General features: G+C 45.7%; 1 protein-coding gene across 1 annotated transcript in view; it reads left to right on the top strand.

Moving 5' to 3' along the window:
- ZNF827 (zinc finger protein 827) overlaps nucleotides 1-4,792 on the top strand; it is a gene marked incomplete at its 5' end in the record, with an annotated part of 70,147 nt that extends 65,355 nt beyond the window's left edge. The window contains 3 exons of the mRNA XM_008935213.1: nucleotides 541-732; nucleotides 825-1,002; nucleotides 3,669-4,792. Of these exons, the coding sequence (XP_008933461.1) occupies nucleotides 541-732; nucleotides 825-1,002; nucleotides 3,669-4,476 (1,178 nt within the window). The remainder of the gene's footprint in view (nucleotides 1-540; nucleotides 733-824; nucleotides 1,003-3,668) is intronic.
- Between the last annotated feature and the right edge of the window lie 10,738 nt (nucleotides 4,793-15,530).

Here is a 15,530-nt window from a genome sequence, read left to right as displayed (position 1 = left end):
TGCATTTTTATCTGAAAGCTGCTGCTCATCAGTTTAAAGCTGGGCACACAGGTACTGCTCTTGGCAGGGGCCTTATCAGGAAACTTTATCCCACAGAGAATAGGAAGTTTCAGTAAATTCTCTTTAACACAACTCTGATTAAACCAAGGCATAGGTGGGTAATAATTTGCCCATCTTTGTTGGCTCACAGCAGTTCTCATAGGAGAACTTGCACTCTTGCTCATTTCTAGTGTGTTAGAGAGTTTGGGATTCCAACTTCATACATTTACTGTGCACATAAGGAAACTCTGATGGGCTTCAGCTTTAGATCCAGCTAAACAATCAATTTTAAAGTTATTTATCTTCAATAAGAGGTCCTAATAAAAAAAAAAAGATAAATCTTGAGGCCACGCTGTTATCTTTTGTAATCATCTTTTCTAAGTGGCAAGCTCTTTGTTGTCTGAATTAACTTCAAATATTTTGCCTGAGATTTAAACCAAGATCACTGAGCTTTCCTCTAATCTGCTGTACTAGTTATTGCTCTTCATTGCTGTTTTTCAGCTGAGGAGAGGAAGACACCCAGTGAATCTACCAGTCCATCCTCATCCTCGCTGTCAGCACTGAGCGACTCTGCCAACAGCAAAGAAGATGCAGATGTCACCCCAAAAAACAAGGGTCCAAACAACCTGCTGGTCATTTCTGTAGTGCCTGGTACTCAGACCTCAGTGAACACTGAAGAGAAGTCAGAGAAAGGTGAGACACTGTTAAACAAAGACACTGCCACCTTCTTTGCAGTCCCACCTGGCCACACTGCAAGGGATACGTTCTCTGGTTTTATTTTTCAGGCTTTGAATGTGTTTTCTGTAACTTTGTCTGCAAAACAAAGAACATGTTTGAGCGTCACCTGCAGATCCACCTGATCACACGGATGTTCGAGTGTGACGTGTGCCACAAGTTCATGAAGACCCCTGAACAGTTACTGGAGCACAAGAAGTGCCACACTGTCCCCACCGGTGGGCTCAAGTAAGGAAAGCAAGTACCCAAACTTTTACTGTGTTAAGCACCTCTAATACTGTGAGGCTAGGCCAGAAGGGAGTCGGTTAGGAGGAGTTAGTGCAACGCCTGATAATCCAGATTTGGGGCTTTGTTTTATTTAGGGTGACCCAAGCCCAGTCCTTCAGTGTAGGCTTGCACCATCATGGCAGATCAGTGATCTAGCAGCAGATCTAGAGCTGGAACAGACTGTGGTCCTTTCCCTCTTCAAGTCAACTAGGAGACAGTGTGTGATGGGTCCTACAGAGAGCGAGGCCACACCACCCAGAGATGTTGGCAAACAAAGAGGGTTTTTTTTTTCAAGACATCAGAGCAAGGGAGAGCAGGCAGCACAGGCACAAAGAAACTAAACCCTGCAGAGCCTCTGTGACTAGGTATGAAGTTGTAACCTTAAAGGTTATGACCTTTGTAGAGTCTAATGCAGAGACCAAGAACGAACAACGTCGATGCTTTCAGTTTGGACTCATCCCCAGGATGATCACTGCTGTATAAATGAGCACATCACGAGCAGCACGCTCTCTTGAGGGAGCCCTTTGGCTCTGGGGGTGGTGTCCTTTAAGGGCTGTTGGTGCAGAGCAGTGTTTGCAGAGCATGAGCGTGCCCTGCTGTCAGAGCTGGACCCCTGAGGGCAGGAGGGGCTGCGGGGGCCATATGCTTGCTCTCCGTGGGCGGGCAACGTGACATTATGCAAGCCACGAGTCCCTGGCCTCTGCTTGTTCCAGCTGCTGCAGGAAATGAGGCTGGAACCACTTTGAGCCACCAGCTAGGGCTCAGGACAGGCCTCTGTGGCTCTTGCTAAGCTGGCCAGCATCCTCCGTGCACTGTCACCCTCCCGTGAGGAGCGCGGCACGGCTGACGGTGCCACGAGGGGCTCTGGCCCTTTTTTGGAAACTGGTTCTGTTTGCCAGGCAGCCTCTGGGCTCCAGCTCAGTAGTTCCATGAATTGGGATCTGTGGTCACTTGAGATGGGATGACTGAATCTGGGAAGAAGACCAGAGTCAGAAAGAAGCGGTGCGCCAGGACGACAGGATGTCTGTCTTGGACCTACAGACCAGTTGTCTGATGCACTTTGGGTTTAAACTGCACAGAATCTGGTCTATTTACCAAGGGAAAAACATGACCTATGACTCAGGCCTTCCTGACAGAATGGGTTTCTCAGTCTGCATAAGAAATTATTCCTGCCCAACTCAAGTAATAATTAGGTGCTTTGAAAGCTGCACTTAAGAAAAAGCTCTGATTTATTTTTTTTTAAGGCATCCAGAAGAGCCTGAAGAGATCTAAGTAAATTGTATTTTTCTGTCTCCTGTTTGATGTGGGGGAAGAGAAAAAAAAACAAAAACATGATTCCTCCAGCAGCTCCAGGTCAAAATCTGAGATTCTGATCCAGAGAGCACCCAGCCCAGGAGAGGTATGTGCACATAGAAGCTGAGTCCTCTGCTGCAGTCGAGCTAATCACGTTGGCAGCCTCAACGCCAGGCTCCCTCTCTGGATCAGAGTACTTGGTTGATGGGCAGCAGGAAAAGTGTCCAGGTGCTTTAGTAGCTGTTTGTCCTCCTCTGTTATTCACTGGGCTCAAAAGTCTCTTCATTAGCAGGTAAATTTATATTAAACCTGTATGTGCAACCACTCCCAGCAAGGGAAAAGAAGCGTGGAGAGGCTCTCTGCTTAGAAATGGTCTGAAAGGCTAGAACACAAGTGGCAGACCTGCAGGTGGAGAAGTCTGTAAGGCAGCAGCCAGGTGCCTTAGCTGTGTCTGTGTACCTAGACCCCTGCTCCGTGAGCTCAGCAGGCAGATCTGGAAGGGAATGTGCTTTTGTTTAATGCAGAGAGATCCCTGGCAGGTCGCTGCCCTCACCAACCTCCTGCCAGCTACCTAAAGCAAAAGTTTTGGGTCTGTTGGTGTGCGGGCTTGTACAGCTCAGGCTCAGGAGCCCGCGTCCTGTTCCCAGCCAGGAACAATTCCTGCCCTGGCAGAGGTGGCTGGAGGCAAAGCTGCTGAGCACACACCCCCTCCGAGCGTGGCTAGCTCACCTCCCAGAAACAGGAATCCCTACAAACCATCTCACCAGGCTGCCTTCCAGCTGCTCCTAGCAGGATTCCCAGCAAGCTTGTTGTTCAAGGTCACAGAAAAGGAATTTCCTAAGCTTTTGCTGTACGTGTGGTATTACAAGTTTATTCCATCTTTACTTAAACAGCTGCTTTCATACTCATCTGTAAACACTCACTTTAAACCACTTCTTAATGGAAAAAATGGGCAAAGCGACTTCGTGCAAACACTAGGAATGTCGTTACACAAAGTACCTGTGAATCAGTCACCCACTCTGCACTACCCGGCCTGCTTGGCAGAATCTTCCCCATCAAGGTAAGCCAGAAGATTAAAGGGATGCTGCTTCAGAGTGAATCAGTGTTTCCCTAGGGATGCGTGAGCTCCGCTGCCATTAAATGGGCAAAACCTCCCCTGAGCAGAGACCTAGCAGGGCAAACCAAGTACAGAAAGAGGCTTCAGAGGGAGAACTGAGAGCCTGTTCCTCCTCTTTAATAGGTCAGAGAGGGGTTGAGTGACAGGGTGAAACCAGGTCTTCAAGCTGAGTGACTCCTCTTTTCCCTGTCCCTGCCTCCCCTTGCTGTGCCCCCAGGTGCCCGTTCTGCATCTACTCCACCAACCGCCCCGCGGCGATGGAGTGCCACCTGAAGACTCACTACAAGATGGAGTACAAGTGTCGGATCTGCCAGACAGTGAAAGCAAACCAGCTGGAGCTGGAGATGCACATCCGAGAGCACCGCCTGGGCAACCACTACAAGTGTGACCAGTGTGGCTACCTGTCCAAGACCGCCAACAAGCTGATCGAGCACGTGCGCGTCCACACCGGCGAGCGCCCCTTTCACTGTGACCAGTGCAGCTACAGCTGCAAGCGCAAAGACAATCTCAACTTGCACAAGAAACTGAAGCACGCTCCGCGCCAGACCTTCAGCTGCGACGAGTGCCTGTTCAAGACCACCCACCCTTTTGTCTTCAGCCGCCACATGAAGAAGCACCAGAACGGGGACTGCTGCGAAGAGGAGAAGAAGGGCCAGTACTCCACCTCCAAGGAGGCCGCTCCCCACCCGGCAGTGAACAGCTCCAGGAACCTCCTGTCGCCCCTCTCGGTGATGTCTGCCTCCCAGGCTCTGCAGACGGTGGCCCTGTCGGCCGCGCAGGGCAGCGGGGCAGAGCCCGGCCTGGCGGCGAAAGCCTTGGCCATCAACGGCTCTTCCCTCTGCTTTGACAAATACTGGAACTCGGAGTTTGCCCACCTTATCCCTCTAACAATGTTTTTCCCCAAAAACCACTACGATCTCACATTCCATCCCCCCAGACCTCAGACTGCACCGGGAGGTGCCTCTTCGCCTAAACACTCCTTCCTCGCTTACCTTGGACTAACAGAGAGGGCAGAAACTGTCTGAGGGCAGTTACATTCTGTACCAAAAATACCCCCCACAAACCCAGCAGGTCTACAGTGCTGCACAACGTAGCCCGAGGAGGTACCCAACACTTGTACTATATCCTTAGCAAGGTTTAGCAAACAGCTCTGTGTGTATACTTATTGCATTGACATGAAAGCTGCTTTATTAAAAATCTCCAAGAGGTGACCTACTGCATACTTCTACCTTCAGAGGCATGTTCCCAGTACTCCTAGCTAAGAAACTATTTTGTCTTGTTAAGCTGATAAAAAAAAAAAAGAGTGTCCTTACTGGCAAGCAGCACTTGTAAGATGACATAGTGATGATGTTTGGTTTTTGGGGCTTGGTGTGCGTGTGGGCATGTGGAAGGAAGGCTGCCTGCAGCGTGCCACGACGTTGCTTTTGCACATCCCTTTGTATTGGCTTATTTAATTCTTCTTCTTCCTTCCCCCTTTTTCACACACTCCCTTCCCTCCGTCCCCCGCGGAACTGTAGGGCTGTGGAAGGAGGAGGGCCTGGGTGGGGCTGGGTGGGTGGATGGTTGGTGGTGTTTCAGTGCTGTTTGCAGCTTAGCTGATATGTTGGTCAAGGTTTGAGGGTCTGGGGTAGGATGATGAGGAAGAAGTTGCTTTCAGCACTGTGGGGTGGGAATCTGCCAGGGGAAAGGGTGGGGATGTCCACACACATCCACCCACGAGGTGTGTGCAGCCTCCACACCCCCAGAGCAGGCCCAGCTCTTCACCTCTCACACATCTTTTGTTTTAAAAGGGCATATAAATATTAGAGAGAGATATATACTGTATTATGCAGTGGTTACCTTTTAGCTTGCAGGAACAACTTGTATAATTCTAAAGTGGAAAAAAAAAATAATAATCCAACAAGGGGATTCAAAAAAAAAAAAAAAAAAAGGTATGGATAAATTCTGGGTATAAATACTCAGACTAAAAAAAAAAAAAGGCAGTTTTGCACAGTGCTTGAGTCTTGCACTAGTTTGTTTCTCACTTGCAAAATAAAAAAAAAGCAAAGAAATAAAAAAAAAATCTGTGGGCTGAAGGTAAGAAGACTGTTTATTTGAAAAGGTACCAGTACCAACTTTTGAAATATCTAGCTATGAAAAGATGCTGTTTGAACCGTACAGTTCTCTTTTATACCCTCAGTATTTCAGTTGTACTTGCAAATTCTACAGTCCTCCATGTTCTTAGTAATATTTTATCCCTTTTTGTTAATGGCAGATAGAGTGTACACTGCTAGGAAGCTGATTTTATCCTTATTTAACGCTCCTACGTGTGGTCATTAAAAATGACATGTCCTATGTAGCACTTTATTGCAGGAAGAAGCAAATGCAGATTGGTTGTATAACCTTTGTGAATCTCAAAATGCCAAGAGTGAGCTTTGTTTCAGAGAAGCTAACCGACTGTTAATTGATTTGTGGTCCTCAGCTTGAGATCCAGGAAGAAAGATGAGGATTAAAAATGCTCTGTGTTAAAATCAGAGGTATAAAACACAAAACGTTGCAAAATTATGACTTACTTATCACTTATATGACTTACAGGAATGCTTTCTTACTGGATGATTGTTTTCCATGGTGTCTCTTGGATCTGGATCTGGCTGTATTATCACCAGGTATTAGAAATGTCCTTCCTAGCTTCTGTCAGAGTCCCCTCCCTGCCCCTGGGCCACTGCAGGAGGTGCCCCAGTCACACCTAGGGTGCTCTCCACCCACCCTCGTGCTGTCCTGGAGGAACTTCAGCAGGTTGTTGGGTGGGGGGGACCTGACAGGCCAGTCAGAGCCAAGCCCTCCTTGGTGACAGCACCAAAGCAAGGCCCCAGTTCAGGAGGACATGCCTGGTCCACAAGGGCTCTTGGCAGGATGCACAACTCCAAACTTCGCTCTGTCTGCATCAGTTCTTCAGTGAAGCTTGTGTCTGAATATATTTTGATGCAAAGCTTTCATCATTTTTTAACATATGTGCAAGACTCCTCTCTCTGTTTTGTACTGAGATGGCCAAACATTCTCCACTATCATGACCAAACTCTTCCTCTCCAGGGAGGACGTCCTAATCTGTGCACTCCCATTAGCATACTGGAAGCTGTTTGCAAGGGGGAAAAATCCAAAATATAGAATACAAGGCTATAATCTGGAATTATTAATGAAAGGACAGAGAAGTCCCACCGTTTCGTTTACATTCCAGCAGACAGTTTTGGTTCTAAGGAGCATGTAGCAGTTCTGTCTACCCAGTCAAGAAGAGCCATCTGTTCCAAATTCTCTACAACCCTTTGTAAACAACCTGCATAACTCAGGGCCCTGTTTGCCATGCTTTGCTCCATCAGAACTCCTGCTTACACCCCCCTGGAGCACAGAGAAAACACAAAACCTTGTATTAGTACATACTCAAAGCATCAAAAAATCAAGTCTCTCAGCAGAATGAAATATCTGCATCCCAAAATGTTCTTTAAAAGACACTCGGCGTATCTCTGAGCTCACCATAGAAGAGCAAACACTTCCAAATCAAAAAAAAAAGCTTGTTTTTTATCAGGTAAAGTCCAGCTGTCTGGGAGGAGGAGGAGGAGGAGGAATATTAGTAGGACACTTTCTGTAAACCAAGTGGCAGTACCAGTATCTGACAAGAGTAACTTTTAGTGTACCTGGGAGATTTCGTTGAGCACTTTGGAAAGGAGAAGTTCATTCTTTCTGGCGAGTCCTAGAAGGATTCTCTGTAAGGAAAAGTCTGTTAGGAGGTTTTTATTTTTTTAAGGAAAAAAAAAAAATGCAGTATTTATCAGCGCTCACGCGTGTTAAAATAATTGGTTTGCAGTTTGAGGCTAAAGGAAGAAGGAATGGTCTCCAGAGGTCCCCCCCCCTACTGACTAATGACCAACAGTTCTGATAAACCCCCTCCCACTCCATAAAGGAAATTTCATACTGGTTTTCACTATGCATTCTTGAAGGAAAGCTGGTGTGGTTTTCCATTTGGGAATTCAGTTCAAGTTCTCAGCACTTTTTTTTTTTCCCCCTCTCTCTTCTGTCTTTTTTTTCTTTTTTAACCTCGTTGTATTATGTTCAGATCTCATTCTGTCAAGGTTTGTGTACATGAATAAAAATTTGTATTGTATAAAGCTTTTTGCATTATAAGGCTGTACAGGGTCATTTTGACAGTAACTGGTATATTCCTTTGCATCTTATGTTGCATTGCCAATTTCTAGTGTATCCAGTTTGGAAGTACAATATACTCTAATTAAAAGGTTGGCTATATCCTTGTTTCTCTTTGGTTCTCCTTCCTCTCTTTTTTAACTTTAGATAGATTTAGGCTTGATTTGGAGGGCGGGGGAAAGGGTTCTTCTACAAGACAAGAAGACATGAAGGAAAAAGGTAAGATGGTATCAATGGTGGCAACTGAAAATCAAAGCTCTGCTGATGGAGAAGCACAGCAAATATTCCTGGGGTGGCTACAGGACTTTTCCTGTGGGCTCTGTACCCTGCTGGGTTCAGAGAGCCTGGCCTTGCTTGGAAAGTCCCAGGGAAATCAGAACTCTTTCCTAGAGAGGAGCTACGTAGTGAATAAAGGAACATTGTGCATTAAAAGGTTGCACTGGACATCTATTTTTTAATTGTAAAAACTTATTTTTACACGTAAATGTTTTCTCAGCATTTTAGACAAAGCTGGGTCTTTTCACCAAAGATTAATGAAACAATTAACATGCACAGAGCAAGCTAAAGAAGGAAACTATGAGCAGATGAATTTCCACACAGGAAAGATATTACTGGCTCCACTGAACAAGAAAAGATACTGAACATCCTAAAAGGAATTTGAAAGTATGAAAACACAACAGAAAAAAAGAATCTGGGTATTCATTAGGAGCAAACCTTGTAGAACATGAGGTGCTGGTAACAGTGCACCTGGGCAAGAAGAAATGGTTTTCTCTCCTCTTGTATCTGTAAGAGAAAATAAACAGTGGTACTCCATAGGTTGGGGTCTTTTTTTGTGCTAGATACCAACAGCCTAGCAATTAAAAGACAATCATGCAGATTCTTTAATTTTGAAAGGTATTTCAGAGCTTGAGCTACCAAGCCCTGATTAGACCTTGATGGTTTTAAAGCCAACCTCTGCAGGTGGAAGTTGCTGCAGTCCTGTTGTAAATCATTCCAATCATTTGTTTAATTGAGACAGTGCTTTCAGGTGTAGGGTGAAATGTTTAGCTCAAGCAGGGAGTGAGCCAAAGAGGACCCTGGCTGGCAGAGGAGAGGGGCAGGGCTTTAACTCTGCACCATTTGACAGTGTCTATGGAGCTCCAGCCCTCGAGTCTTCCTGGAAACTTTTGTTTAAAAGCTCAATTGCAACCAAAGCATTGACCCTCCTCTTGCAATCAGCCTCTCTAGCTTCACCAAAACCCCTGTATCTGACAGAAGAACCCCTGTGCACCCAAACAGGGCTGTTAGGGTCATGTGCTGATCCATGACAAACAGCCACTGTCCTTTGCAGCTGGTGCTTGCAGACCTGTGTGATTTTAATTGATTAATCCAACTTCTCTGCCTTTTCTGAGCATACACCAATGGATATGTTGTGATAGAAATCATCTCTGTTTGTGTATTGACCCTCTCAGGCCAGCAAGAACTGCCCTGCTGCTTTCATTCTGCTTCTATATATCTTTTTAATATGCCATCTATGTTAAAAACAAATAATGAGCTTAAAAGTAGACATTTTTTCAAGCAGAATTATATCTTATAATCCTCCACCTGTTACAGTCATCATGCAGACAAAGGCTGGAGAGAGACCTGGGGCAAAACCAAAACCAACCCAACCCCATCCCACCAAAACTCTCCCTAACACTCGGCTGCAGAGAGGGATTCTGTTGCAGGGGATGGCACCGTTTAGGCAGAGCCACGTTTTAAAAACACACCAGTTGTACTCCTAACAACCAGCCATCTGCATGCTCTCATCCACCCTCATATCTGCTGCTGATGGGGCTCCTTGTTGACAAGTCTCAGCAGCAAGGTTAAGTGCTGGCTGTAAAAAATCAGCCTAGCCTGGTGCCCGCGGGGTCGGAGCTCGGGCAGCCTGTGCAGGAGCCTGTGCAGCCTCTTCCCTGCTATATATTTTCTGAGAGCTCATAAAACATGAGTGCAATCACTCCTACCCAGAGCTCTGCCAACCACTGGAGTGATAATTCTTATTTACTGTGTAAGACATGGATGGGAGGGTGTTCCATGCTAGGAGGTGGGCTTGTTTTGTTGTTGTTTTGGGGGTTTTTTTGGTTCATTGTTCCATTTCCCGCCCCCTCAACCACGATTCAAATGCAACATGTGGCACAACTCTGAAAACATAACCCACAAAACCAACAGTTTTTGCAGCTTAGGCTGTAGCTAATGAAAAATGACTCTGAGCTCCTGTAGTAGCCTGTTGTTTGCACATAGTTCTGCTCTATGTTGCTTTTCCAATCTCTCCATCCTATCACATACATACCCTTTTTTTTTCCTCCTCCCAGCACTTCTCCTGACAGCATTTCACTGGACTTGCAAACTCTGGAGTGTTACTCTTCTGGGAAGGTGCCTTTTTAAATAAAGACCAGGAAAATGCTCTCTGGCACTGAGCCTTTGACCCTCATGCTAATGTTGCAGCACAGCTTGATGTGACCCCAACCAAAAAACAGGCCTCTCTTTCTGCCTGGTCAAGAAGGAACCCAAATACTTGATTCTTGTGCTGTTATTTCAAACTGAAATGGTCATTCCCATGCTTGACTGAAGAATTTGGGTTTTAACACATTTAACAGGAAGGCAACTGGGTGGGTCAAAGCTGTAACTGATGTTCTCAAGCAGAGTTGAGCAGGATTGTAGAACCTATTCTCCCATAGCTGCATGAACAAATGTGAGGGTGTGTTCCCCAGCTTGCTCTCACCACCTCCTCAAACATTTTGCCAAATAACCCCAAAATAACCCCAAATAAATAACCCCAAAAGCCTGCTCAGGCCCCTGCCCAGAAAAAGCTTTCTGTTCCTCTCTGCCTGGACACCCACACCACCAGCACAATGGCCAACACTGACCAGTTTGCCAAAAAGCCAGAGCCCAGGGCTTCCTTGTAGGGCTAAATTCCCTAAATCTGTGTCAGGAGAGTGACACAGAATGTCTTGCTAGAACCAACAAAGTTGTGATAAACTCTGTGTGTCTTGTATGCCAGGGATTAACACTTTGCTGACACATTTCCCAGCAATTTGCAGTCCCTCACAGTCAGTTATTTTAGCAATAAAAAGTCACAGTCTCTCTTTTTCCTGGAATTCAGAAAAAAATAAACACATTTAAAGGACATGGGAATAGAAATAAATAGTTGCAGGAGTGCTCCTCCCTCCATCAGTGTGATGCTGAAACAATCTGCATACCCTGGTGGCTGTCACTCCTGCCAGGGACATTTTTTAGCTGCATCAGAGCAGCTCAATTCACAGATGTTATCAGAGTGATGCCTGTTTGCACTCTGAATATTTAGTAAAGCAAGCATTAAGACTTCATGTTTTCATCCCTAGCTATTTATTTTTAATGGGACTGCACACCTAGAACTTAATGAAAAGATCTAAATGTAATGTTAATGGGATTTTAAAGTCTGCTCTGCAGCTTTTCAGCTGGCATTGCTATTCAAAATAAATCAGCTGGAGCTACACGGTGATGCTGCAGCTTTAGCAGTGAAGTTTTATTCTCATTCCAAGTGCCAGATCTCTCTAAGATAGACAGAGACAGGGTGAACAGTCCTCCAGCCACTCAAAATGGTGAGCTATAATTAAGGCTGTACTTAATCACTTCCCAAAATTGGGAACACCTCCCAATATCTCCCTAACCACCAGACCATGGCCTCAAGTGCTGCATCCACTCATTTTTTGAAGCCCTCCAGGGATGGTGACTCCAGCACCTCCCTGGGCAGCCCATTCCAGTGTCTAACCACTCTCTCAGGGAAGAAATTCTCCCTTCTATGCAATCAAAACCTCCCCTGGTGCAACTTGACAAGTTGCAGCTTGTGATCCAAGTGCAGGACCCAGCCCTTGGCCTTGTTCAACCTCATCCAGCTGACCTCAGCCCCTGGCTCCAGCCTGGCCAGACCCCTCTGCAGAGCCTTCCTACCCTCCAGCAGATCCACACTCCCACTTCATTCTGTGTCATTTGCAAATTGACTGAGGTAAATTCAATCCCCTCATTCAGGGCGTTGATAAAGAAATTAAACAAGACTTGTCCCAAAACTGAGCCCTGATGGAAATCACTTGTGACTGCTCACCAACAGGCTTTAACTCCATTCATTCCATCCAAGTTAGATGGAAGGCCACTAAAAGTACCTTTTTTTGCTTCAGTGATGCAGGAAATTGCCCCCTCACTACGTGTGCTTCAAACCCAGTCCTGGTTAGCCTTCCCCAAGCTGTTTCAGTGGCTGCAGACCCTTGAGCTGGACAGTCCTGTTTGCTCTCATCCCAAGTAGAGGCCACTTCAGACTTGTGATCATCACTGTCACCCTCCTCTGGCCCTCTCCACCTCATGAAGAGCTCATTCTGCTCACAATTCCCTTCTGGAGGCAGTGGAAGGGCTGACCCTGCTTGACTGGCACATTCCCTCCTCAATTCCAGCCACTGTCCTGCTCTCAGGGTAAATGCTACTGACTAATACTTCAGAAGAAAGAAGGAATCTTTTTTTTAAATCCAGAAATTTGGATTGCTCAGAGGTTTCTTCCAGTGGAATGTTTTCCTGTCAGACAAGTTTTAAGAGAGAGAGGAATTTCCTGTGGAGCAGAATTTGTGGTTTCTGACAATGCGTGCTACTGGCCATGTTCTGACCAACTGGGATCTGGGTCCCAAAATCCTTTACATTGAGAGGTTTTCCTCAGAATCTGGACATTTTCCATCAGGATTTTTGGTTCTGCCACAGGAATAGCCAGTTCCTCAACTTCTACATTTCCCATTGGCAGCAGAAGTCACCTGAGTTCTGTCATTAGCTTTTTGACACCAAAGCAGTTAGGTTTTGTCCCCTAAGGTCCTTATTTAGTGGTGGAAACATCAAGAATCCTCCATGTTTAGGGAGTAAAAAAAAATATGGGTGGGGTGTTTTTTTGTATAGATCAGAAAATTTGTTTCCCATGGGACTTTTTTAGCCTCCTGGGCTAGATTAACAGTGGAACTGAGACACTTAACTTTTGCTTTTAATGACCAAATGAAAATAAGGTCGATTACCAAGAGCTGTCACTGGCAGCCAGAGAGAGAGGCCCAGGACACTGAAGTCTCTAGCATGAATGCTCTCCAGCTGCCAAAAGCTTGCATGGTTCAAAGCTCACTCTTGGCACTGCCAAACAACCAGGGACCACCTCCTCCCAAGTCATCTGCCAATTCGTGACAGGCCAAAACCTCACAGAAATCCCTTAGCTCTGCAGCTCTTTCTAGAAACCTCAGAAAGAAAGGCTATTTGCCTCTCACTCCTTGGAGAGCTGCTGTCTGTACGTCTGTTGACATTGAATTTACTGTGCAAACACTGAAAGCCAGAGAACTTCCACCCTGGCAGGACTCACAGGAGGGCACAGACCTTGTCTCCTCTTGCTCTGTTTTTGTGGAGGGTGCCCCACTTGTCGTCACGAGTTGCAGTGTCATAACAAATTACAATCAATTATCCTGTTCCTCCAGTAAGGCTGATAAGTCCCTCAAACCTCATCACAGGCCCAAGGAGACCTTCTGAAGGCTTCTGTCCTGTTAGCATAAAAGGGAAAAGCACCTGCAACACCCAATAATGCCATTAAAATTGTCAGTCAAGTGAAACCCAAAATCTTACATCACGCTAAGGGAGCACCCAGCTCGTGTTCCAAGGGCAGCCTTGTTCCCCTTTCCCTCCTAGCAACAAACAGGATGGCCAACAGCTTTCCCAACTCCAGCAGGCAACCTGGGACACGGGGCAGAGACAGCCCAAGAGGGGAGAGCAGCCTGTCCACACACACATTTGCCTCTACTGATATATCTCATGGTGTTTCTCTTACTAATGGGCATGAGAGGTGTCAGAAAATAGATTCATGCAGCCTAACTAGGCAACAGGGAATGAATCTACCATGGTTTGCAGGCTGGCCATGAAGAAAGACAAAACAACTGTTTTATCTTAACTTGTAAGGTACAGAAGTTAACTTTGAGGTACTTCCAGCTCCAAATATGGTTCCTTTTTCCCAGTTTATGAACAAACACCCATCGTCAGCAGCCAAATTAAAACAAACAAGTCTTTCTGAACCAAACGTGCTCCTTCTAGAGCCTCAGACTCACTCACTAACTCCAGAGTTCAGGGACTGCAGATTCTTCAGCTTTTGGGAAACACAGTTTGAGAATTCATAGAGGAAGAGTGATTTTTGTTTCTATACATCTATAAATAAAGACTTCACACTGTGACACCAGCGACTCAGACACAGGATAGAGAAGGATCTGCACTAGTCCCTCCCCTCAAGTCCTGACTGTGTCTCTTCAAAAGATGCTGAACTTCTAACTGCAACAAAAAAAAAATGCATTTTCCCTTATCCCATCTAACACTGGTGAAGAGGACAGCATCTGTCAGGCCCCTCTTACTGCCAGGATTGGAATCTTTCTTCTCAGGCTAGAGAGAGTTCTGTCAGCCTTTGCTGAATTAGTCAGCAGACAGTGATGCAAAGTGTGGAAGAGCTTTGCAAAAGTGAGATTTTGCTCTTTGTAATTAAAAGTAGTGTGGATTTCACACCAGCTCTAGCAGCTTTCCATCCATGGGCAGAGTAAGGAAAACAGGACTAATACATGGTGCAAAATATCAGCAGAAGGAAAACTTGATGGATGGAGAGTTTTAGCAAAGCCACGCCATGTAAACAGAAAATATCAAGGAAAAAATAAGAGGGGGTGAGGAAAAGATCCAAATGGATTTGAATCCTTTGGGGCTACAGAATCCTGACTAATAGCAATGCCTGGAACTACTTAACCACAAAGAGGCCTCTTGAAAAGAAGTTATGCCCTTAAAGTCATTCACACAACAGCTGCAAGTCTTGCTCTTGCCAGCCCTGCATCTTCTATCCCCCAGCTGCAAAACCTTTGAGAACCTCAGGAGCTCTTGCCCATCACAAAGCAGAGCCCTGGTCAAAACCAAGTCAGAAATGCAGAACCCAGAAGAAAATGAGACCTGAGGCAATTGATTTAGGACTCTGCTCACCGTTTTCTTTAGCAGGTTTTCCCTGGTTCTGAGTAGTCCAGCACACTTCTGGAAGAACAGAGAGCAGTTTGACATATTGAGGAGGGGAAAAACACAGATGGTAACAAGTGGTTGTTCATTTCCCTGAGCTGTAAATCTGTGCACAGCACCCAGGGCACTGCATCAATGCCAAACAAGAGCAGGCAGATATACAGCACGCTGCTTGCCCTCACCAAGCCATGGGGCAGCAGAGGAAAAATAAAGCTCTCTAGCAAGACATAAAAATACCAAAATCTGTTGTAAATAGGAGTCCTGTTTTAAGGAGGTTTAAAGTCTCCTAATTGCAGGAAATCATCACTAGTACCTAGCTTGGGTCAGCCTACCCACACATCCCAAACAGCCCTACAGCAGATGCAGGTTTCAGCTGGCAATAGCAGCATTTCTCAGGAGCAGTGTGGTTCAAGAAGGCAATTCACCAGAATTAAAAAAAGAAAAACAAAAAAAACCCATTCAAATCAGCTCAAACTGAATCTTTATTAGAGGCAACATGGTAGCTAGATCCTGGTATTTTTTTAGGAGGAGATAAAGAAGTTGTGAAGAAGTACAACCATCCCTGTTTGAACCATCCAGGAACCTTAACGGGAGGTGATTTAATCACCAGTGCCATGACTTCTTTGCTACAAGGTCTGGTGATGGATCACAAAACCCATGTCATGCTTGTTTCGTGTCATGTTTGGTATTAAAATATTGTGTGTTTTGACAGGTTTGCAGGACGAAAGTTGAGGATTGACAGCAGCTCCCCCAGCTCTTGGAAAGGATTGGCAGCAAGAGCAATCACCAAGCCAGAAAATACAAGCTACACAGACCCTGAAACCTCCCTTTCTGCTGCAAGGACTCCAGCTTTGCACTGCCC

This window comes from Merops nubicus, unplaced genomic scaffold (assembly GCF_000691845.1).
Source record: "Merops nubicus isolate BGI_N331 unplaced genomic scaffold, ASM69184v1 scaffold2942, whole genome shotgun sequence".
Classification (NCBI taxonomy): Eukaryota; Metazoa; Chordata; class Aves; order Coraciiformes; family Meropidae; genus Merops; species Merops nubicus.
This window is presented reverse-complemented; position numbering and strand designations above follow the sequence as displayed.